The 25,471-nt window shown below is 37.4% G+C and overlaps 1 protein-coding gene across 1 annotated transcript in view; it reads left to right on the top strand.

Annotated features, from left to right (window-relative positions):
• Positions 1-25,471, top strand: part of ZRANB3 (zinc finger RANBP2-type containing 3) — a 2,104,294-nt gene that overhangs the window by 2,074,085 nt on the left and 4,738 nt on the right. The window contains exon 20 of the mRNA XM_044074946.1: positions 10,232-10,363. Within this exon, the coding sequence (XP_043930881.1) occupies positions 10,232-10,363 (132 nt within the window). The remainder of the gene's footprint in view (positions 1-10,231; positions 10,364-25,471) is intronic.

Here is a 25,471-nt window from a genome sequence, read left to right as displayed (position 1 = left end):
GTTCAATACAACACTCTACCTGTCAGGAAAGCCACAATTTAATGAAAGTGTACTCTTAATGTATGATATATTTGTGAGCTAACTTGTTTGTGTTCAATAAGTAGACTGATCATTGTTAGCCTCTTTGTGCATGTGTCTCTCTCAGTCATATACACACATACACACACACTCTTCTTCTACTTTCACACACACAATTCTGCTTTCATGCGTGCACTCACTCACTCCATACTTACCTATTAACACAGGTAATTGCTGTCCCTTTCAAAGGCAACAGCGGCAAATCCATACACGAGCCCCTCTTCAGCGAGAACACACACACACACACACACACACACACACACACACACACACACTGATTGGCGCAAAATAATGGCGTAAACACACTGACCCTTTTTTGGCTCAAAAACAAAACTAGAAGGGAGCTTTGGCGCATGCGCACACCGACATTAGCATTACATGTCACAGGAGCGAAAAACACAAAACAAAAAAAGTGTTTTGGGGCCATGCGTACATCGATGTTGCAGTTAGAGGTTGAGGGCCACATGGAAGAGGTCTGAGGGCTGCATGTGGCCCGCGGGCCGCAGGTTGGACACATCTATATTAGAGCCTCATGAATGATAAGTAAATATGCACTTTGTCAGAAAGAAGTGCAATATATAACTTCGCTTTTTCTTGCAAAAGGGTATCCTTTGCAAAGCTTAGAATAGGCAGCTATGGAAATTGCTAATAAAAGAAAAACAGAGTTTGGTCCAATTCTTTCTGTTGGATTTAACAGTAACAGAAAGAACAACAAAGAAATATCTAGTGAAAAGCAGTTAACTGACATTAGAAATGATTCTGATGGTACTTTGGTAGAACATAGTACTAGTAGGGGTAGTGGTTTAACAGCTGGAAAATACGAACGTTTTCCAGTATATAAAATTGTTCCTAGATATTGTTTAGATATGTCTGTAGATACTTTTCAGATTAAGCAAACAATCCAGAATAATTGGAAGATTATTTTCAGTAATCAGAATTTAAGAAAGATTTTTGTTGAGACACAATTATTTGTGCATAAGAAAGAAAAGCGTATTAAATATATGTTAGAACATAATACAATGAAGAAACAACCTCCAACCACCGATAAAACCTTTGGTACTTATAAATGTAATGGATGTAACAGCTGCAGGTTTATTAAGGAAGGACCCTTTATTTCTTTGATTAATTATCCTAATACTGTCAAAATCCCAGGTAGATATAACTGTGGCACGATAGGGGTGGTTTGTATTGCTTTATGTTCAGGGTATACAAGTTTTTATGTTGGAATGAGAACTAGAAGTCTTAGATTAAGAATAAGGGAACATTTGTATGCAATGAAAACCAAAGGTGAAGATAATGCCCTCTATAAACATTCAAAAGTGTGTGAGAATTATAAAAAGTTCACCTTTACCTTTCTAAAGAAAATATTAGAGGATATAAGAGGAGGTGATATAAAAATTCTATAGGGAAGAAAGAAGTTGAATGGCAGGTTAAATTGAGGGCTGGTTCTCTCCCTGGCTTGAATGAAACTATGAACATTAAGTGATTTTTTTTTTTAAAAGCAACACAAGCTAGGGTGAGTTTTAAAAGTATAAAAAAGGTTAGAAAAGTTTTAAAAAACGTTTTATAAGAAAAAGCGTAAAAGGTTTAAACCGTCTAAAAAGCTTAAAGAGTATTCAGGGTTTAATTGGGAGTGGGATTTTTTGTGGCTCCACAGTGGTTGGATTAATTGGTTGTATTACCTTATTGGCTGGAGTCTAATATAAAATGGTGTGATTTTACTTTGTTCTGTGTTCTGAAGAAGTTGATTTATGAAAGCGGCAATTAAGTTTTATTATGCTAAAGCAGTTTGGTCCTTTGCACCTTCTATTTTTTTGTTGTTGTTTCTCTAATATTATTTCCTTCAGCTGTTGGCCGGTTTCTTTTATTATTACTTTGTTGTATGAAGATAAATTTGGATTTGTTTTAGGCCATCTTTCCCAAGCTAATATAAACAAAGTCCCACTGTACTATGGTTTTGAATGTGGATGTCAAAAAGGCACTTGATAGAGTAAGTTGTTGCTGTCCTTCATCACAAAATTGCAGACCTCAGATTTACGGTTATGTTTGAACCCATTTTTATCTTTTTTGCATCAAGGAGTCATAACAGTAAGCAAGATGGTGGGCAGCCATTCAGAACTCTCTTTCTCACCATAAAGGTAGTAGGTAAGGTTTTATTTTCTCCCACTATATCCTGATATATAAAGGAAGAAAAAGGTTTTTCCCCAGCCTAATATGACTGTTTTCACAAATATTCTGCAGGTCATAAATGAAGTGACCACTGTACTGACCAAGCTTAGTTTGATTACTGGCCTTGGTCTCTCTGGCCAATCCAGACTTTTTTTTTGAGATACCTTCAGAAGTGCAGACAAAAACACAGGTTTAGCTATTAATATCTTCTCCTCTGCAAGGGCTGAAGACAGAATTTATCTGTGATGGGAAGTTAGAGGGAACACTTTGATGGGTGGCCCAGTAGTTCAATGCTTAAGGCTTCTGCAACACAGCTCTGAGGGATAGAGTTTGCTACTGACTTACAGTTAGTATCTTTGTGGAGTCTGCATATTATTCCCTTTTCCACATGGGTGTTCTTCGGATCTTTCTTATTTTTCCCACCCCCCAACAACTATATAAATGCTGATCAGTTGGACCACACTGACTCCTCAGGAAATATGTTGCATACCTCTGCAGTACAAGCAATGCTCATCTAACAGGACCATCCACTCTTTTCCAGTGTTCATTTCAGTAGGCTTGCAGGTCTGGACCTTATTTTGTAGAAAACAGCCCTACCTGTGTTACTTTTTTTTTTTTTAACAAGTGGACTTTGTCTGTAAAGGATATCTGTAACTGTTTTATCGTGTTATATTTATCTTATTTAGGATAATTTTGGTTCTTTTTGGTTTATTATACTTTATCAGTTCATTAGGGTTTCAAAGCTTATGAGCTTCAATGTACATGTGTGGGGGAACAGAGGCTGTTTTATTAGCTAGGGTTTACATTTTAGTTCTCTTTTTCTATATTTGTGTTGGACAGCACAGTGGATATCATTGTTGCCTTACAACAAGAGGTTCTCTTTTAAATTATTTATTTATTCACTCTTTCTTGACCATGTTAGTCCCACTATGCCAGTGTCCTCTTTTCAAGGGAGACCTGATGTGATATTGATACTGACTAGGAGAAATTTAACCAGAGCACTGGGAACCTTCCCCAATTTTTTTTAAGTGCCATGAGATCTTTTACATCCACCTGAGATCTTATTCAAGTATATAGGGCATTTAGAGACAACTGCCTCTGGGAATGTTTGAGGTTATTAAAAAAGTACTAGAGAATCATCAGATAACCTATGTAGAAGATTCTATAGGAATGAGAAGTGTACTAATTAGTTCTCTGACGGAGTAGCTGATGCATGGAACAGACTACCAAATCACATTAAAGCAAGTACTAGCTTAGATATTTTTAATAACAGCCAGGACACTTATTATGGAAACAAATGTTATGGTATATTGGCAAGCCAGAAGGGCATTAATGCCCGTGCTTGAAATATTTGTATATATGTATGTATGTATCCACCTGAGGTACTACAAAGTCAGGCATATGAGACCTCAGTTTAACATCTTATTCGAAGATAGCACACTGAGGAATGCAACACCCCCACCCCCATGCTGCACTGCAGTGTCAGTTTTGGGAAATTTATCCAATATCTGGTGTGGAAATAGAACACACATCCTTCTTCTCTTCCAGCACCAAAGATGAGCATGTTACCTGTTAAGCCACTGACACTAACCTTCTGTATGGAGTCTTCATTTCCTCTCTGTGTTAGCTTGGGGTTTCTCTGGGCACTCTTCCTTCTTTCAAAAGACATGCAGATCCTTTCTTCAAAAGACATGCAGAAGGCTGATTGACAACTGCAAGTTTTGTGTGTGTGTGTGTGTGTGTGTGTGTGTGTGTGTGTGTGTGTGTGTGTGTGTGTGTGTGTGTGTGTGTGTGTTACACAAGAAAGGTCTGGCGATCCACGTAAGTTCCCTATATGATTACTAAATGCTGTGAATATCAGACACTGTTCATTGTTTGACTGTAGGAGTGGGATGTAACTCGTGAAGAGTGGATATGTATGTGTTAGTACCCCAGTGTGTTTATTTAGTTGATCAACTGTTTACGGATGAAGGAAGCCTTGCATTTGATGGGTCTAGGTGGATTACTTCAGAGTTTATGTATACACATGCACACGCACACACACACACACACACACACACACTCACTCACTCACTCACTCACTCACTCATTATTTGATTTATTTTTAATGTATTCTGTTGGACCTGGAACTGGAGTGTTGACCAGGGAGGGCATAGGAATATTTAATATATACACATACATATTATATATATATATATATATATATATATATATATATATATATATATATATATATATAGATAGATAGATAGATAGATATTACTGTAGTAGTTTCTAATATAAACATGTTCTACTGTATAACTTGAGTTTTTAATGGACTTTTGCTTCTAGCTTTGTTTTTTTTTTCATTTCTTGTTCCACATTGTGGTATTGTTGTCATGTCTTTTCTGTTGGTGACTGGATGTTTTAATTGAACTCTTCGTTGTATTTTTTACTTGGTATGGTGACTTTAATCTCTGGTATGTGGAGTGAGATTTCCCTCTGTTTTGAGGAGTGTAGCATGTACCCTTTTGTCTGACATTCTATGGGGATTGGGTACATTTTTTGTTTTTCTTGCTATTAAAATGAACCTTTTGTATATATGAAGTGATCTTAGGTTACAGAGTATGATTTTGTGAGATGTTGTAGCATTTGTTTTAGTTGTGTGCTTTTTGTAGTGTTTGTGGCTTGTGTAGGTTTATCTCTTTTTAATTTTTACTTTTATATATGTGTAGAGAACTTGCTGTAAACTTGTCGGAGGTTATAGGGTTGGGGAAGTATCGCATTTAGGTGAAAAGTACTGACTGGGTTTACTGTTGAGTATTAAATATAGGGGTCTGCTTTGTTTCGTGTGCACTTGGTCCCACCATGTGCTTGATAAATGTATGAGTGATGATAATTGTATGATGATGCTGACTGAGTGGTGATATGTATATATAATATTTCATATGATTAGCAGTAGGACTAAATCTTTTAGGGAGCTCAACACTGAAACTTTCCTAGGCTACTGGCCTTTTTTGCCTATAATGTTCTTCCCTTTTCTACATTTTCTGCAATACATCATCCTTTTGAGATCTCTCTTGCCATGAGCCAAAGCAGAAGCATCATAAAAATGTCTCCACACTACATTGTATATTTTCAGTTTGCTCACCCTTTCAGGTATGTATCTGATTGTTTTCACTTGACTACTTCTTCAAGTATTAGATCAGGCCATACCTTTCCACAACTTTATATTAACTAGATCTGCCTCTTCCAAGGCCTTAGGCATTTTTGTAATCTTCCCTTTCCCATTTTAGTGTACTGACTGCTCTGCTATCCTTCTGTTGTGTTTGAAGATTTTCACTGTTGGTGTTTGATGTTGAACTTTGAATTTCCTCATGATGCTTTAGTATGGAGGGTAAAGCATCTGAAAAATATAAATTTGGATTTTAAATTCATCCGCTTGACAAACGTTGGGTCTGTTGCTTAGGTGAAGAGCATTATTCCACTGCTTGTAATCTCAAAGCCTTTACTATGATTATTTTAGAGACAGAAAAAATAGTTGAATTTGTTTAGAACATTGTTCAGCACATACCTTCGATGGATAGTCAACTCCGTGGATTGTGTTACACTTGGTTCCTTTGATTTCTAAGGTCAAATCCCTTGTTCAGGAACAGTCTCCTAGGTATGAGGACAAAACGATGAAACTAAACATCGACTAGGTTAGTGAAATCTCTCCTGGTCATACAGACTATACCGTCTGTCAGAAAGTAGATGCTTGATTGGGTAAAACTTTGTTAGACAGCTAAAATGCACACACTACTTTTTCATCAGTTAGTTTAAAAATTATTTCTCTCTTACCAGTTATACTGGTTAATCTACTTTTTTCTCTCTTGTCTTTGTTATTAACTTGGCCTGTGAAGAAACCTTGAAGATTAAATACCAACCCCCCCAGGTGTTGAACCTTTAAAGGTTTACCAGTTTGCATATCATTCTCCTACCTCCATCAGCTGCAAGCCATCCTAAAGTTCCTCACTCTTGTCAAAGTGCAAAACACTAAGTGTTGATGTTACACCTATTCCCTTTCGTGTAACTGACTGATTTCCAACCTTCCACTGTCCCCACAAGGTATTGAAAAAGGTGGTTTATATAAAACCTTCCCTGCTGCTCCTTCTCCTGTCTCCACTTTTTGTAATTGTATGCTGGTATCAGACTGGAGAGTTACAAACTAACTTACTTCCTCCATTGTCCCAATACTGTGGTTGATTTTTTTTTATGTTTTTACATACAGGCAATTAACTGTCTGCTTTGATTGTGAAAATGTTCTTTGCTTTTACAGATTAACAAACCTAAGCACTGGCAAAAATGTTACAGAAAGAGTACAAGTTTAACTCTTTAGAACAAGTGAAACAGCAAGGTTTTGGTAAAGAATAAAGTTAGCATACCTTTCATTGTTGTGGTTACTGTTTCTCAAATGTTGGTTTGTATATTTTCCTGTGTTTTGCAAGCCATTTCCTGCACCTGTGTTCCAACTGTACTTGTTGGATCGTCAGTGATCCTTACTTCTAGCCTTCTTCTACAGTCACTGTTAATACCTTCGTGATGTTTTCTTACAGTTTTTTTTTGTCCGTCTGAAGCACTGTATAAAATCTCCTTTGATCCCGTCTGCTCTTGTTTTCATACTTTCACACTGCAGATTTTATTCTCTGTTAACACATGTTCCTGGGTAGCTCATTTTGCCTTTACATTACCCTGCATTAACCATGCTATCTATGTTTTGTATCTAAAACATAGTTTGTATTACATTATTTCTGCCTATTTCTTTCTTCTCCAAAAGTGTACCTCAAAGCAAACCATACTATTGTCTGCATTTTGTGAAAATCATTTTTTCACATAATAAAAATGAATAAAAACTAAAGTCAGCTATTAAAATGATCTGCTCTGACAGATCTGTTCAGTAGTCTTTCACTTGGCTTTCATTTCAACATTTCTGTGGCTGAATTTGTGATACATTAGCACTTTATGCGACACAGTTCAGAGTGCCTTCTATCAAGCTGTTCTGCAGTTGCAGCTTGAACAAAGCATCATTATCATCACACATTTTTATTGCAAATTTGATAAAGTAGATATGTTGGAAAAAATAAAATCATAATGTATTTTTAAATCTTTGAAAACACAATTTGAAAGTGCTCTCAGCAAGACTTCTTTATCATCTGCTCTCTTGCTGGGGTAAAAGTAGATGGGCTTAAAAGAAGAAGCTAAAATTGATTTTTATAGGCATCCACTTAACAAAGGGTCTGAACAGAGTCACCTGCAGTTCCTTGCAGCAAATGCCACGGTAGAAATCAATGTGGAGTATCTGATAGAATCTTGGTACTGGCTGTGTTGTTATGAGAGAAATTAACTGATCGGAATATTAGAGTTTAGAATCATTAGTTGCCGTGGAAATTAGTACACTTGTTCTTACCCCAGTGGCTGTGTGTGCTTCTCAGGGGAGATGGCATAGATTAACCAGCATTGATTTCTTCACTATGCAATTTAGGAGGAGTAGATGTTACATATTCAGTGTGATTTAGCTTTTCAGAGCCATTATTCTAAACTTCATATAATAATATGAGTCTAAGTATCAGAGAAGATACTGAGTGTTGCTTAGCTGTCCTTGAAGAAAGACGTACAGCACTAGGATTCTTCTAAAACTGAAAATGCCACAGTGAGCATACCATGGCTTACAAACTGCTTGACTTAACCCTTTGAATCATTGTTTTTCCTTAGAAACATACATTTTTATAAATGGTGAAATATGCTCATGTATTAGTGGATTGTGGGTGACATTTTTTAATAGGTACAGAGATTTAATGTGGACCTGGGGCACAAGAATGTAACATTTATCACAAAATATCTTTTAGTTTTGCTAAACCAAATCTAGTAATACATTTATTGGCTGACTTTTAAAAAGTTGGCGTGCACCTTAAATGTCATGCTTTATGATAGTCTGAAAAGGTTCAGATTGTAGTATGCTTATAAGGCATTTGAAATAAAATCTATGAGATTTTATTTTCTGTAGGATTCGTTCTCTATTGCAAAGATGAACATGTTTTTGGTCATATGCTGTACTTGTCCATTATTGTTTAGATGCTGGTATTGTGGCTTCTGATGGTGCTACTGTAATCCACAGAGGTGGACTTCTTTATATCAAAGCTTGTTTGTTCAGTTAATCTTCAGTAGCTTCTTTTACTCCAGTTTGATTTAGCACTCTCTTCATTCCTTGTGTCACTTACCTGTTTTGCTGGCTTATTCAAATCAGATCCTTCTAAACTCCAAAAAAAGCCACAGAGCTATGAAATAAAATTGATTTGAGTGGTATTTGCATACTGCCCTGTGTACCTTTTTCACACTCCATGCTCCCACACAGTGTGCATGTACTATGGCGCACATATAGCTAAGGCGGCTGTGGCACATGCCAAGAAGTTATTATTTATGTATTTATTTATTTGACATTTGTTAACCGGGTTGGTCCAACTGGGCATGAGTCCATTTTCAGTGGAAATCCGAGGAGAAAAGCTCCAATACATGACAGTTATTTTAAAAGAGGCATAATATATACAATGCTTGAAACATTTTAAAGTATACATAACTTGAAAATATACATTGAAATATAAATTGAGACACAAGTTTAATCACAGCTTGAAAGCAGACATAGAAACATAATATGAAGCTAAAGTTGATACGTAGATTGAAGCGTAAATTGGAGCATGAATTAGATCATGAGTTGACACCTTATGTAGTTGACTGAGGCAGAAATACAGAATAGTAGAATAATATAGATAGTTAGAGTTGAAAAAAATATGATTGAGGATGTAGAAGTTGGGAAGGGTTTACGTAGGGTTCATTTTGTGTTCTGCCTTCAATGCACATGTCTTTTGGCATTTTTCTTAGTTATATTTCACTTCCTGTCTTTCTGAATGCTGTTGTAGAGCACATCTGGAATTGTACTGGCAGAGTGAGCTTTAAGCAGTAAACATTCTAACAACGGACATGCTACAATTCAGAAACATGGGGATTTTAGTTAGTGAATACTGAGTGACAGAGTATGCTTGTGCTAATTGTTCTTTCTATTTGATGATCAAAGTAAACCCAAAAGTGTATATAGTTTATATAAGCTTTGTGTCTAGCCCCTAAGCAGTTACTATTTCTGCCTTCCCAAGCATTCTTTTCTTTTCCAGGTCTTCTGGACATTTTGTACTGCTGGCAGTGTTATAGTCCACAAATTACAGAACAGGTGTTTTCTGGGGTCTCGGCACCTGTTCTATGAAGTAAAACTTCCATTTCATCTATGTTGTCTGAAATATTATCTCTCTGTTTACCAATTACCCACCACCACCCAACCCACCATAGTATGCATTCCCAGAGCCTTTAATCTTCCTTCATGATAGGTTTCACACCTATTTTATTATCTTTGAAACTGTCCTTTGAGTCCCTTCTGTCAGAGTAATATATGAACTACACACTGTCTTTAATAGTCGGGTGCATTTTTTTAAAGGGTGTAATAAGCTCAGTGTCCTTAACATCCATGTCACTGGTTCCACTTGAATCAAAATGGTTACAGTTCTCTGGGTTAAGTTGCTAACACTTGTTTTCGAGCCACTTTTGCATACCATTTCTAAGCTTGTCTGATGAAGCGTAGTAGGTGCTACGCGAAAACGCTCACTCAATAAACTTCTTTTTTGTTCTGATATTGGACTATTGCTGAATTACTTCAATCCGTTTTGCTGACTCTGCCTTCATTGACTACGAAGTTTCGTTACTTGATTCATTATTACCATCCTGCAGTTTCGTGATGAGAGAACCTGGTATTTATTACCCATTTCTAAGCTTTGGTTAAATTAAAGAAGAATGCTTAAAATATGCATGCTTAATGAAGTCAGCTTACTGATCAGTTCCCTTGCATTTTTAGTGGCATCCATACTAATTTATTGACTTGATGATATCTTTACTGAACTAATTATGAGTGCTTTCTTTATCACAGCTGAATGAACTGATTAGGAATCCTACAGAAGGTCTGTTCTGGCAGGTAGACCATATCAAACCTGTTTACAGTGGAGGTGGACAGTGTTCCTTGGAAAACTTACAGACACTCTGCACTGTATGCCATAAGGAGGTTAGTGTTATTTTTTTTTCTTTATTTCAATGTAAGTAATTTGCCTTTTGATAAATTCTGTATTAACCCAGGAAAATTCCAAGACAGAACCAAGCAGTCCTGCACAAAACTACAGGAAAAAAGATGTTTTATTTCTTTGAGATAAGGCAGGGGGTGGACATTTAAAGTGAGATTCAGGGGTATACTGATGCAGAGAAAATGTGAAATAAACTCCACAGTGCCTTTCCCCTGCACAAGTCCAATCTTCTTTGCACTTACTCACCAAAGTGTACAGCTCAACCTATATCTGGTGGAATGCAAGAATGCCTCCAGGTCACGGGCTTGCCCCCTTCCTCCAACCAGCTGCTAGAGTGTGGAACTGGTTTTGTCCTGTCTCCCAGGATGGACATGTCCATCCTTCCTGTCAGCTTCATCAAGGACCTGAGCCATTAATCAACCTCTGGTAACTTGGATTGTAATCAGGGTTTTGTCCCTCCATGCAGAGCATTGCAAGTTGTTAGTCAGAAACATCAGAGTTCTTTCTGTAAGTAACAGGAAAGAACGTTTATGAGGACTATTCATATATGGTAATTTATACAGAGTATACACCGTCTTATTATAGCTGGAAATCTCCTTCTGTGACAGTGTCAGTACGCGGCAGGGCCTACTTCATGACAGCCATTAACTGCATTCATGTACATAGGATGTGAAGTACAGTCACTTAAAATGAAGTGGAAACTGTTATGCACATAAAAAGACGCATTAACTAATGGAAATATAAGTAGAACATTATATACTTTAGTTTTCTATTGAAAAGGGTCTATGTGCTATAAACAAGAAGTGAGTGCTGATACCCAATCACTTTTTTCTTTGGTTCTTGTGGTTACTAGGTAATTAATGTTGCTTCTTAAGCCTATCTCTCAAGGTAGTTCTAATTACCTAGCAACTGCCTGAGGCGGTAATTCTGTGCTAAGTCTTGGCACTTATCTGTTAAACTTTATATTGTACATCTGAGAGAATCGGGAGTTAATGTTTTCAGATATGCAGATGTGTGAGAAAGGTTATTTACTTTTTAAAGAAAATAGAATTGAATTGCAGGAGTGTGATCCTGGGTGCAAGGTGTACAGCTGAAAAACAGAAATCACCTTTTACTGGACAGCATTTCACTGATTTATCTCTTCACAGTTGTTTGTAATATGGTTGCTGAGGTCCTTCTTGGATATTAAATGTATATGGATCACAGAGTCTGTGCACTTTCATTCTTGGTAATGAGGCATAGAACACCCATGGATAAAGTTCATTTGCTGAAGCAAATAAATGTATATGTTGCATTTTATAAAGCAAACAGCTGTATAGTAAGAATACTACTGTGTTCAAGTGTAGTGTGGAAATCATGCTTTTTAGTTGTCACAAAACCAAAATATGGGCATGGGGATTTGAAATAAAGGTGTCTTGAGTGTTGCAACATTGCACATGAGTAAAATGAGAATTGTAATTGAGTTTAACAGCAGTGACAGGGATCTTTGTGATGAACTACTTAAGATGATGCTTGAAATGGTAGGAGATAGATAGATACAGGGAGAGAGAAAAGAGGTTCGGAAAAATGGAGGGGGTAGGGTGTAAGGCAAAATGCAAGCAGATGACATAAATGATGGTTGACCATTCATGGTTGCTCGTTAGTGTTCCTGTGTTAAATGCAGCAAGCAGAGCCTGGGAGACAAGTTAACATAAGTGAAAGAGATGGATAAGCAGAAGGACTAAGGTGTACAAAGGTTTCTTACAAGGAAAATTCAAGGTCTTCAGTGTCTGTCCTATGTGGATCACCTGAAATCACTGTCACTTTATTTTGTTTCATATAGACTGCTCAGAGGCTATCTCTGTCTTCTGTACAAGTCTGTCTCTGGACTTGCTTTATTGAAAATGCTGCATCTCTGTAAGTCAAATTGTACATGGGTTACTCGCTCTAAAGAACTTAACCTGGTATGTGACATTAATAGAACCTGCTTTGGTGAACAGATTTGTCTCCCAGAGGTTACCAGGCCTTTGGAACAGACTTACACTTCATGTCAAACAAAGCAACTCATTGGCCCTCTTCAAATGCAATCTGGATGATTTGATGGGTAACCGTGAATTCTCCCCGGGGTTTCCACTTGTGTCCCTCTTGGACAAGGGACACTAGGTTCTAATCTTGGAAATAAAGTAGAACTTGGCTAGGCTTGTAAGGGCCCTAGGGCCGTTAGCCTAGTAACGTCCTGTGATCAGCACATTTTGTCAGACAGATGCTTCTCTCTTAAATCATGGATGAAGGAAGTAAATTAAAGGAAGTTAACCAGAAAGTATTACATTTTTGTAAATATTAGAATTTTCAGAAATAATGTAATTCTGAGATGAATAAATTGTAAAGGAAAGTCCAAATCGGTGATTAATGACAAACTTGGCTAAGAGAGAGAGAGAGAATAACTAGATTGTAATAGGGGATAGCTGTGTAGCAGTCACATATAACTGATTTCATATATTAATGGAAGCATATCTATATTCATGAGAAATACTTTGAAATTATATACATGCATACCTATGTCCTATGTGTTTGTGAGTGTATTTGTATATGTATGCATGTGTGTGTGTTTTTCTATAACCTGTGTAATTAAACCATAGCATAAAGTGGTGTTTCTCACCAAATAGAAGAGAAAACTGACAAAAATATGTGGAAATAGTGATGTAAATAATGCTCATGACAGTGATATAAAGAATAAATTGTTAATGGAAAATATTTCTTTATATGGAGTAAGTGTTTTGCTAGACAGCAGGTTGTATGAGTAAGAGCAGATTTAATTAGTTCACTTTAATATAATATAAAATGGAGGCTGAGGAAAGCTCAGAACAGTGTGGCAAGAATCTACAGCTGTCAAAAAAGTCCTTGGAGAAGAAGCTAGACATCATTCCTGAAAGAGGAGTCCATAGTAAGGGGTAACCAACTGAGACTATTTCCCATGAGAAGTGTTTTGTTCTGTGTTGTTTCCCTATTTTTGTACTGACTTTAGTAACAAAGTTTTTGATTTACAACTCAAATTTTAATTTGTTAGCTAGAAGGACTCCTAGCATTTTTGAAGAGTGTACTCTTCCATAATGGTATTATTGAGTGATGCAAGTATAAGCTTATTTTTGCCTGGTGTAGTATTATTTGAGCTTAATGTAAGTGTTTTTTTAGAGCAGGGAGTTGGATGTGATTTTGGGAAGAAGAGGGCTGACTTGCTCTTAAAAGCATTAAAATATAAGATCATACTGCTAAAGTGGTGAGTAGTGGAAATGAAAGCACACTTTTGGCTTAAAACTGACCTGTTGCAGTGTTTTATCTCACAATGCTATGGGGGAATAATCTGTATAGTGTATTTACTTTGAGTTCCCAATGGGATTAGCTATTTTGTTCACATATGACAGTAAAATATAGGACTCTGTGTAAATCCACAGTTATTCAGGACATTTAGAAGTTTGGTGTAGGAGATTGTACCAAAGGCTTTGGCTTAGTCTAGCAAAATTTACCCAATATATTTGTCCGTCAAGTCCAAGGAGAGCAGATTTGCACCATGATTTGGACGGAATCTTTGTTATTTATTACAGACTGCATTGCAATTGGGAAGAAATTCCAGGAACTGTTTGTGTAAACATTTTTCAAGAATTTAGACAGGCGGATAATGATGAAATGGGTCATTGTTTGCTCAAGGAACCACTGTCATGCATAAGGTTAACACATTTTTTCTTACAGTTATAGTCAATGGATAGGCAGGAGAGTGTGCTTTACCTTTTAAACATTGTGGAGGATAGTTGTCCAAGGTAGGTGATCCTAATTTCTTTATTTAGTAATTTGAGACCTGTGTCAGTATGGACAGTTTGGAGAATATTATCCTGTCTGATATTATTGCTTGCATATCTTCTGTCTAGCATCATTTGCATAACATTTTGTCGCCTTGCTACTGGATAAGAAGTAGTCGACTACAGCAAAAACATTGGGCTTGGAGCCCTTAACTGCTTGTTTCACCTGTTCCATTTCCAGGTCACCTGGTTATATAAGTGTTAAATTACCCCTGTGACATCTCAATATCTTGGCTGAAGTGCATGTGTGTGAGACTTTTTTATTTATTTATTCGGTTTCCATAGCAAAATACTGTACATCTTGCTATAGATTTAATTGTCCTGATACTTTAGCTAGGGCTATAGCTTGGGTATGTGCCTGATCTGGATGTTGTGGCTGAAGTTGTTGTCCATGAAGGAGGAACTTAGCAATGAAATCCTGGATACTGCTTCTTGGAATGAGCTACTTCTCTGGCAGTAAATGTTGCTTGGTCAATGAAAAGTTGAAGAAGAAGCAAGCCCTTACATTTGTTGCAAGGCTGTGTGATCTCCCTCATGTGACTTCCACATTTTCATCTTTTAGGTCTGGCCAAATCCAAAGATGGAAGATGCTTTCCCAACACCTAAATGAGGCCCACTTGTAGTGTACAGTATTGCCACCTTTTGTTCATAGCAAAGCAAAGCCACATAGAAGGAGAACACCCGTGATCACACTTTCACAGTCCTTACTCCCATTGGTGGCCATTTGTTGATGAGCACTGCAATTCTTTTAGTTCATATTGCTTAGAGAACCATAACACAGTACCAGAGAGATTTTTTTTCCTCTATTTCCCCTGTGCTACAACAAAGTATTAGTTTAAGTGTGTGCACACTTATGCAACCAGCTTATTGTACGTTTTTTCTTTTTTATATTTTTCCCCTAACAGATTTGTTTGCTTTTCAATTGAATTGTATAGCTTATAGGTCACATTAAAGGTGGGAAAAGATTTGAAACGATTTATTGTGGTCTCATTTATTTTATTTTTATTTATTTTATTTATTTATTTATTTTACATTTGTTAACCGGGAAAGTCCGACTGGATACATATCCATTTTCAGCAGAGGCCCTGGGAGAAAAGCTCCATGCAGATAAACATTTAAAATGCAGTATACAGTAATATTTAGCAATTAACAAAATCAAAAGAAAAATGCACATAGGTTACATATTTAAGAGAATGGTCTAAGTAAGGTAATATTTACAGAGATATTAAGCAATTTAACAAAAATAAAAAGACAACTACAAATAGGTTCCATAATGAAAAAGGTTCAAAGTAAGGTTATATTTGGATAAGAGAAAGTCAACAACAACGTGAGAGGTGGAGGGAAATTATAAAGGGAGAAAAAAATTAAACATATAGGAGAAATGAGGATATAAGAAGAGGAAACGTGTAAAGGAAGATCAATTATAAAGAAAGAGAGGAAGAATGAGATAAGAGAAGGGTAGGTAGGGTAGAAAGCAGCAGAGGCTGAGAACGGGGGTTACAGTTCTGATAATGGAAGCTAGAGCTAATATAAAGGGGTAGAAGAAATTAATTGAAAGAGGGTATGGAGAGAGAAAAGGGAAATTCTCTTAGATAGCTAAGATGGTTTAATAGATTATATGAGTAATGTTGGGTTAAACTGGGACTAGCTAAGACTGAGACAAGCTTTAGTTGAAACTCAAGTCAGTGAAGTAACTCAGACTGAATAATTTGAGTTTTAGTTAGGGTTTAGACAAGGACATAGCCAGTTATTGTACATGTGTGTCTTTAGTGATATTTTGAAGTGAGGCAAGGAGCAATTTGTGGTTAGTTCACCAGGAAGGGAGTTCCATTTTTTACCAGCAATGTTGGAGAATAAGGAATCTCCGGCAGAGTTGTTGGCTTTGGTAGGTTATACTAGCATTCTGCTGGAAGAGCGAAGGGATGCTAGGTTGCAATATGGAGTAATGATATTAGCTAGACTGGGGGTGAGGGAAGGTTGGTGGAGGATTTTATGAGTTACTATGAGTTGGTTATAATAGATCTGGTTGGGTAGCTCTAGCCAACCTAATTTTTGAAGATTGTGGCAGTGGTGAGTTCTGTATTCTGAGCCTGTGACAAATCTTGCTATATTGTTGTAAAATTTAGTGATTTTGTTGAGATTTGATTTGGATAAGTTAGTGAGGATGGGTGATGCATAGAGAAGGGATGACAGAAGATGTGTGCAAGCTATGGCTGTTCTGGCATTTGGGGTTAGAAATTTCTTAATCCTATTTTTTTGTTTACTGTTTTTATAGTTTTGTCTATATGGGCATTGTAGTTTAGATTATTATCAATGATTATACCTAGCAGTTTAGTAGTTGGTTCTGGAGAAATTATGGTGCCATTCTGAGAAGAGACTGAAAATGTTGGTGGTGTTATCTTACGGGTGGGGGAGAATAATAGAAGTTTGGTTTTGTTTGGGTTCAATAAGAGCTGACGATTATTAAGCCAGTTCTCTACTTTGTTGAAGGTTGTTTGGGATAGGGATTGTAATTTTGTAGGAGCTGTGGCAGAGCAGATTAGCGTGGAGCCGTCTGCGTACTGTATAGTAGTAGCATGATGGATAGCTTTGGGCAGGTTGTTTATGAATATAGAGAAAAGGAGGGGACCCAGAATAGAACCTTGGGGTACTCCTAGAGTGACAGGTAAAAGAGGAGATAGATGCTCTTTCCACAGGACTGCTTGCTGCCTACTGTGCAAGTAAGAGTGGAACCATTTGATTGCAGGGTTTTCTATGGGCAGGATTTGAGAGAGTCTAAGAGTAGGTTGTGGTTAACCATGTCAAATGCTTTTGACAAGTCGAGGAAGAGGGCAGAGGAAAGCAGGTTTTGATTGCGGTTTTGGTTTATTTTGTGGGAGAATGTGAGAAGGGCAGTAGTATTACTGTGGGCTGGTCTGAAACCGTGCTGGGATGATGCTAGGAGATTATTGTGGGTCAGGTGGTTTAAAAGTTGTTTTTGTATACATTTCTCTATTATTTTGGCTACGGGGAGATAGTATGGCGATAGCTCTATAATTAGAAAGTTCAGTGGAGTTTCCACCTTTATGAAGTGGAATAATATGAGCTGTTTTCCAAATGGGGGGGGGGGCGTAGGATTCCTGGATAGAACGATTGATTAAGATGGAGATAGGATAAGCTATTACAGTGGCAGCTTTTTGTAGAAACTCTGCGGGAAGTTGGTCTGCAGTCAGGGAAGTAGGTTTTAATTTCTTTAGTAAGGATTTGATATAGTCTGTAGGTATACAATCGAATTTTAAGGGGGGGGGGGTTCAGCCGATTAGCTGTGCTAGTAGTTGAGGAGCAGGGAGATAGATTATTAGCTAGGGATTTTACAGTTTCGGTGAAGAAAGTGTTAAAGGTCTTTGCTGCAGAATCAGGGGGTAGGTGTAAGGTTGTTGATGGGGTGGGGGTAGCAGATTTTTTACATCACAACAATCTCATGTTTTTACATCACAACAATCTGGCATTTTATCAGGGGTATGTAAACGTTTTATATCCATTGTATCTCCCAGTCACTGCCACATCTTTTGAACAGGCTTACCCATTCATGTGAAACAGAACACTTCTATGACACTGTTCAAGAGGAACCTGAAGGTTTGGGAGGGTGGCCTAATGGTTAAGATGTTTGCCTTACAAACACAAGGTACAGGGTTTGAGTCTCTCAAGGGGTAATTGGCTAGGCTTAAAATAGCTCACAAGGGCAGTTAGCTTAGTACTAATCTGTGAATTTGTGGATGAGTGGATGGGGCACAATAAATTCCTACCAGGGATAATGCCCACAACCACTAAATGCAATCTTTGGTATTGACTAGTACTTCTATGGTATTACATTGGGTTGAAATGGCTAGGCTTAAAATGACTTCCAGGTTGATAGCCTAGTAATTTCCTATGATCCTATGACTGGTCTGGTGACAAAGTATGGGCTTTTATTTCTGTTCCTCTTCCTTCTCCTGAAAGTTATGGAAAATGTTGTCCAGTTTTGAACTTCAGTGATTTCATCAAGCACATTCACTATATTCAGCTACAGATAGTCATCCTGCAGGAGAGGAACATGGTTTTTCCCCAGAGGACACCTAGGTGGTGTTTCTAGATATAACTGATGCATGCTTCTCTAAGCATGTCAGCATTTACCCTTCACATAGAAGGTGCTTCATTTTGCTGTGGGTGGGCATCATAAGGGTTGCCGTTTTGACTTTCCTTTGCACAAAGTCTTCATTATATTTTTTGGCTTTTGTAGTGGAAGCCTTTCAGGAAAGGGGACTCCTGGAGACTCCTTACCTAGAAGATCATTTCATGGGCAACCCTGTCTAGGGACACTCTAGATACAACCCTTCTGTGGGTACTCACAAGGATGTTGTCAATAGTGGTGACAATCAATTGGCATAAATCTGCAATGTTCCTCTTTAGGACGAGACCTTTATTGAAAGAAAGTTAGACAATGGCCAGTGCTCTCTATTCCTGTCCATGGATGGGGCCAGAAACGTCATGGCCTAAGTATCAAGGATGAGGATGCAGCATATTGTTTAGACTTGGCTCCATCTTCTGTCTTCATGGTGATGTAGATGTTGCACCTTGCACAAGGGGAAGGATGAATACAAAATATATAGACATTTTAATCTGTTCTCACAGTGTGAGTGGCTACATAGCCATCACGCACTCACTGACCTGTTGATGGACACTTCTCAGTGGACCCTGGAATGGTGAACCATTCCTAGAAATCATGGGTCTTCCATTTCTGTAGCAGAGTCTGTTAAAATTTTAAATTATTGCATGGATTGTTGGTCTTGGAGTAGAATTCTTATTTATGGTGTAAAATGTTCTGGATTGAGATCCCGGGTGCATCCATTGTTTTGAAGTAAGGATATTGCACAGTGGTGAAGTATTTGACTTGCTGATCAAAAAGGCCCAGTTCAAATCTGGGTACTCCCTGGTGTAGTGGCTTTGATAGGGCCCAGTGGCTTGAAAAGTAAGGCTTCAGCCTCCAGAGCTGGGGATGGTGGATTCAAGTCCCACCTGGGTCGTATGATGCACAATTCACTTACAGTTTAGGCTCATGTATGATGCAAGGAGTGCTGTTAACCCCCCTTCCCCCTGGAGAGTGGACTTCAACCAGCTGAAACTAAGAACAATTCTTCAAACTCTGAGTGCTTTAGAGGAACTGCTATTGCTAAGGTCTCTGCTGGTCCAGTCGGGCACCAGTCTATAATTTGGTATGAGCAAGACGGCACAACTTGATATCTCCTGTGCATGGAAATAGTGCTCATCTAGCACTGGAGCATAGAGAGTGGCATCTTTGTCTCCACTTTTCATCCCTAAGAAAGTGACTGATTTATTAAGTAGCCCATAGCCAGGTCTCCAGCCATCTGATAGGGCTCCAAACTTGGACTTGTTGATGGGTCAGAATCTTCCTGAAATGTAGCTCAGTTCACCAGAACAAGAATCAGGGAATAAAGAACAAAACTTTCCCGGTGCCCCTTGTTGGTTGAGAAAGGTGTTCTTTCAGACTCTTGAACTTCCTCATGGTGCAGAAAGCCCTGTGGGTCATAGCCAAGGATGACTAGTGGGACAGTCAGCTTCATATCAGGGCTAAATTTTTGATATAGACCTCCATATTCCATTGGATCAGTTAACCTGAGAAGCTGAAAGAGGAATTTTCTTTAATCTCTGAATTAAATCTGCTTTTAACATATTTGCATTTTATTTGTGCTACTGAAATGTGCTCATTCATTAGCACAATTAGACTTCACCTCACCTAAGTATGGTGACTCAGCCATTTTCCCAACACAGCTGTAAATAAATTTCAGGCCTGCTGTCTACAAATCCAGCAATAAGCAAGACACCTATATGTTTAGTATATGTAAATGTCATAGGTGCATATATATTTATTAATTTCAAAAGCTTATATGCAAACCATGGTATATGTGTGCTGTAATAGTTTGCCTCCAGTTATGGTCACTCCCAAGTGTGTCTGTTCTAGCTTCTTACTTAAGAATAATCCCTTAAGGTTTAAGTTTGGATTATCCATATATTAATATATCTTCCACTAAGTGCTTCACTATACCTTATTAATGTTTATTTGTTATCTGAATCAACTGTATATTTAAGAAGAGATTAGGAGAAGAAAACACTGAAGAACTCAAGCTGGTAATTGGTATTGCTGTGGAAGTGCATTATATGCATTATATTTTTCTACGTCAAACCTCTGTAGCTGGTGTGGAAAAAGCATTCAAAACAGTCAGATGGGCATTCTTGTGGGAGATGCTAAGAGCCATGGACTTAACTAACAGATATGTAAATGTACTTGGAACAACTGTATCCAGGTTATTTAGCTAAGCTGAAAAGAAATTGTAGTTTATTAGCCCTAATCACCATACAAAGAGGGACAATGCAGAGGGTGCCTCCTTCCCCTATTATTTCTATCATACTTTGGGCCCCTGGCAGTATGTTTGAGACAGTTTGCCGTAGCAGGCTATTGCTTAGAAGGGTGTATGCCATAAATTATCTTTGTATATGAATGGTTTGCTAGTATGTCTGGGCTACTGTGAGGAAGAATTAGTTATTTTATTTGCTATATTAAAGAAATGTTGGATCACTAGGGGGATACAAGATTAATCAGGACAAGCCAGAGAATATTAAAATAAATTTTATTCCAAGGGAGCAACTGAGGGAGAGAAATCCATTTGTAGAACAAAGAAATAGAGTAAAATACCTAGGTTTACAGTTATGTCCATCATTAACTGTCAGCAGTAGCAAACTACAATGCCATTTTTTTGCAAGGTTAGGTCCTACTGTCAGAGATGGAATTTATTATGTCTAGATATGCCACAAAGGATCCATGCATTTAATCGGTATATCCTCCCTTTGATAGTATAAGCTTACAAGGGTGTCCTGGTGACTCCTCCTAGAGTTGCCTGGTAAAATTTAGAATCTTGTTTTAGAGATTTTGTTTGGAAAGGGGAAAAAGTCCTGGATGAGTTGGGAACATCTTACTCTCCCGATGAATATATGTGGGCTTGGCCTCCCTGATCTAGAGCTGTATCTTACTAATTGTGGTTTTGTTGCTTAATTTCAGTTGCTGACTGTAGATGATTATCCCAGTTGTTTGTTCTATATAATGTTTTAATTATAATTTTCATAAACCTATTTAAAAAAAAACTCTGTAGCTGATGTTTGTGTCATCTTGACGCAAGATGCCTAGCAAGTCATCTTCCTTTGCCAGGGATGGTCTGCACCTCTTTTATCAAGACTTCTGTGTTATGTCTAAAGCCTTTGTGCCTTTTTAGGCAGAGTCCATATGCTGGATATTCCAGCTTAGTAGATTCTAACTTGGAACATATTAAAGTGGTTCAACTTAATGTTAAGGATTCTAAAAAAAAAAAAAAAAAACTCTATGCTGTCTTGCAATGTGAACACATTTATATGTGTGTAGTTACAGAGACATGGTTTCAAAGCAGTGAAAGCTTTCTCTATGTTCTGTGGTCACATTTTCAGAACTACTAGCAGTTGTGGAGAAGTATCAGTGTTTGTCAGGAATATACTCAAAAAAGCAAACCAGTAATATTCCACATGATTTAATGTTCTACCTGTTCTAACAATGTAAATGAGAAACAATGGGACTGGTATTGTACTATATGCCTTGCTAGGGCATTGGTGCTAGCATTTCTGCTTATACTGTATAAATGCTCATAAATGCGTTGCTTGAAGCGACGTTCCATCTTACCTAAATAAAAAGCCGAACAGTGGCTACAAGAGGCCAGGTAGGCCAGGCCAGGTAAAAGAAGCATTCTGTAGTCCAATAGGCATTAGCGATTCAGATGAAGTTATGAATAGTAATCCATCTAATAATTATATGTCCAGCTTTTTAACATATTTTTCCACTAATGCCATAGACTTTAAAAATGCCGTAATAAACAATTGGGAGTTCATTTTAGAAGACCGTTCTATTGCCAGCATTTTAGGAACGGGACCGTTGGTTACTTTCAGAAGAGGACTAAATTTAAAAGCTCTCCTAGAAACAAGTAAAATTAATTATAGTCAAGCTTGGGGCATGTACAAATGCGGGCGATGTCATTACTGCAAATATATCCGGACATGAACGTATGTGAGAATTAAGGGTATTAAATACAACATAAAAGGAAAATTTAATTGTGAAAGCCAAGGTATAGTATACCTGGCCTCCTGTAGCCAGTGTTCGGCTTTTTATTTAGGTAAGACGGAACATTGTTTCAAGCAACGCATTTATGAGCATTTATACAGTATAAGCAGAAATGCTAGCACCAATGCCCTAGCTAGGCATATAGTAGAATACCAGTCCCATAGTTTCTCATTTACAGTGTTAGAACAGGTAGAACATTAAATTGTGTGAAATATTACTGGTTTGTTTTTTCGAGTTTGTTTGAGCTGTTTTTTGACGTGATTTGTCAGGAATATCATCACCTCACAACAGATTCTTCAAGACACCAAATTTGAACTACTAGAAGTCCAAACCACCCTAAACAAAATTTATTGCCACTTCATGCTAGCTACAGAACACCCCATAGGCCCCCATCTGAGAATGATATCTATCTTAACACCTTGCCTGAAATGCTGATTAAACTCTCCAGCTCTTTGCTGGGGGGCACCAACTATCCATCAGTAAACTGGCTGAACTACTGCTGGTCGGCATGCTTAACGCTTCTTTGACATGATAAATGTTAACTTCCTTTTATAGATGTAGCTAACTATTCTACTAAGGACCCCCAGTACACTTGATCTTGTCCTCACAAATGTGGCCACTTCTTGCACATCTCCATGTGATTAGTACCTCCTTGTTAAATCAGACCATTCATAAATTAGTGACCGTTTCCCTTCATGCTGGTGGTACTTTCCCTGCAAATGCCTCTGTGGTTAAGGACTTCTCAAAAGTAAACCTTCAATTACTTGATGACCAAATAAATACCACTATAATTATCCTTTAGGGGATCCCATGGATAAAGCCACTGCCTATGCCTCTATCTTCTACTCCCACTTAAGTAGTTGCATTGATAAGGCAGTTCTTATCAACCCAAAATATAACAAAAAAGCTATAGTGGAATATCTGTATAAGTAAATAAATTTATATTATAAGTCAAATAAGTTACTTAATGTTTATAAGAGGCTTCATTCTACCTTCCTTAAAAGCACACTTAAGCATACCAGTAGAGATCTTAATGGGACCATCAGGAAGAAGCTCAGAGCTGAGTATAAGCTTAAAATAACCACTAAATATGTCAGGAATTTAAGCACTAGCACGCTAAGACCACCTTACTCTGAGCCAAAATAAATATTGTACATGACAAATTTGGTGCAGATTTTACTCTGTTCAGAGTTCTAGCTGTCCACAGATGTCTCAGTCCCAGTTAACATCTTCAAAAAGAAATGCTACTACACTTATGACAAAGAATTACAAACAGCTACAAACTAATTCACATTAAAAATATGTTAATACAAAGCAGTAAAAAACGAACAAGATTAAGCACTTTCATCCCAAACCACCTTTCTTACACTTTCCATTTTATAGAATTCAAAGAAGTTATATGACTATCATCACCTGATCTCTCATACTTTTTAAAAATATTAAAAAGTTAAAACTGTTAACCTGTAAAAAAATAGATGTCTAAATTCTAGTGAAACATATTAAACCAAAACAAGAACTGTAATAAATATTCAAAAGTGGTTAAAGTGCTTCTGATCTTTGTCTTTAACATACTTCTTACAGTAACAGTTTCTTTCAATCCTGTTGATATATTAGCATTAGTTCTCCCTTGCCATATCAACTCCTAATATTCCTGCACCATTAAAGGTAAATTGATTTTCTCCAAAATAAAAAAAAAACTAAAAAAGCATGAAAATCTGCATAAGTCAATGATTGTCTTGCTCATTTATTTTCATCTCTCTTAATACTATATAAATGCCGTCTTTAAACACATACCTATATGGAATGCATTGCCAGGCACACAAGACATTTAGAGTAATATTACAGTTGAGTCTTCCTTTTCCCCTTCATCTTTCTAATGACAGTAAAATATTTCCAGTTTCATTGAAGTTTATATAGCAACATTGTTTACATCATTCACATTTACAGGTGTGTGTGTGTGCTCCCTTCTACTTGTTGAGATTCACCAACATTTTTCAGGATGCTTTTCAGATTTGGTTTTCTCTTAAAGGTAATATTCTGTCTTGCTGTAAACTGAGGTATATAAAAATTGAGAAAATAATGAATAATCATAGATTTCTCAAACACCTTATTCATCACTGTGGTGTTCTTGATAGTCCTTAATCCACTCTTATAATTAGAGACGGATCATGGTCAAATTACCAGTGGCGTACACTTGGGGCTGAATGTTGAGCCTTCTCCTATTTGTCATCACTTTCTTAGACCTTCAGGCCAACACTGTTGGCCTACGGTTATCCAGGTTTGCAGATGACTGTAAACTGGGCATTGTTATTCAGTCTTCTACTGACTCACAACTGCTCCATCATGGTAGACTATGTTATCTAATCTCAAATTAAATTTGAAAAAAAAAATGCAGTATGCTTCATTTTAGTAAGTGAAACATTTGCATATACCATGTAGCTGAGAAACCCCCTCCAGTCAGATACTGACATAAGGGATTTTGGCACGCTTGTTTAAAATTCCTTGTCTTTTGACCATCATGTCTCCACAGTAGCTCAGAAAGCCTACTGTCTGGGTCATATAATTTCCAAATGCATTTCTTCTAGGTCTAGAAGACTTTTCCCCTTTATTTGTATCTCATCAGAGGCATCAGTGAGTATAATCCCTCTTTTTGCATGTTTATGTCTAGACATATCAGTCAACTTAAGAGACCTCTGAGATTCATAACTAAAAAGATCAGTGGCCTCAAAAATCGTAGTTGTCAAGACAGACTGGTAGCCCTCTCTCTCTCTGTACTCAGTCTGTTATAGAGTCCTGTAAGAGGATCTGTGTACAGCCTTTTGAGTCATGAATGACTCAACCCTTCTTGACCTCCATTTTCTTTGCTGAACAAATAATTCCTCAAATACCCAGTTAAAGGAAGTTATACCTTCATCAACAGATAAATAAGACACACTGGCATGATAGATTCTTGATCCAAAATATCCACCCACCTCTGGAACAAATTTCCACTACATGTCTAGCAGAGCAGTACCTTTGCCTCCTTCAAGGTAAACTTAGATTATTGGATGGGCAGCTTCAAATTCTCCATAGTCTAGCTTGTT

The sequence above is a fragment of the Protopterus annectens genome, chromosome 6.part0, assembly GCF_019279795.1.
Source record: "Protopterus annectens isolate FY-2018-M chromosome 6.part0, PAN1.0, whole genome shotgun sequence".
Taxonomy (NCBI): Eukaryota; Metazoa; Chordata; order Ceratodontiformes; family Protopteridae; genus Protopterus; species Protopterus annectens.
The sequence above is the reverse complement of the archived record's forward strand: the minus strand, read 5'-3'. Positions and strand labels throughout refer to the sequence as shown.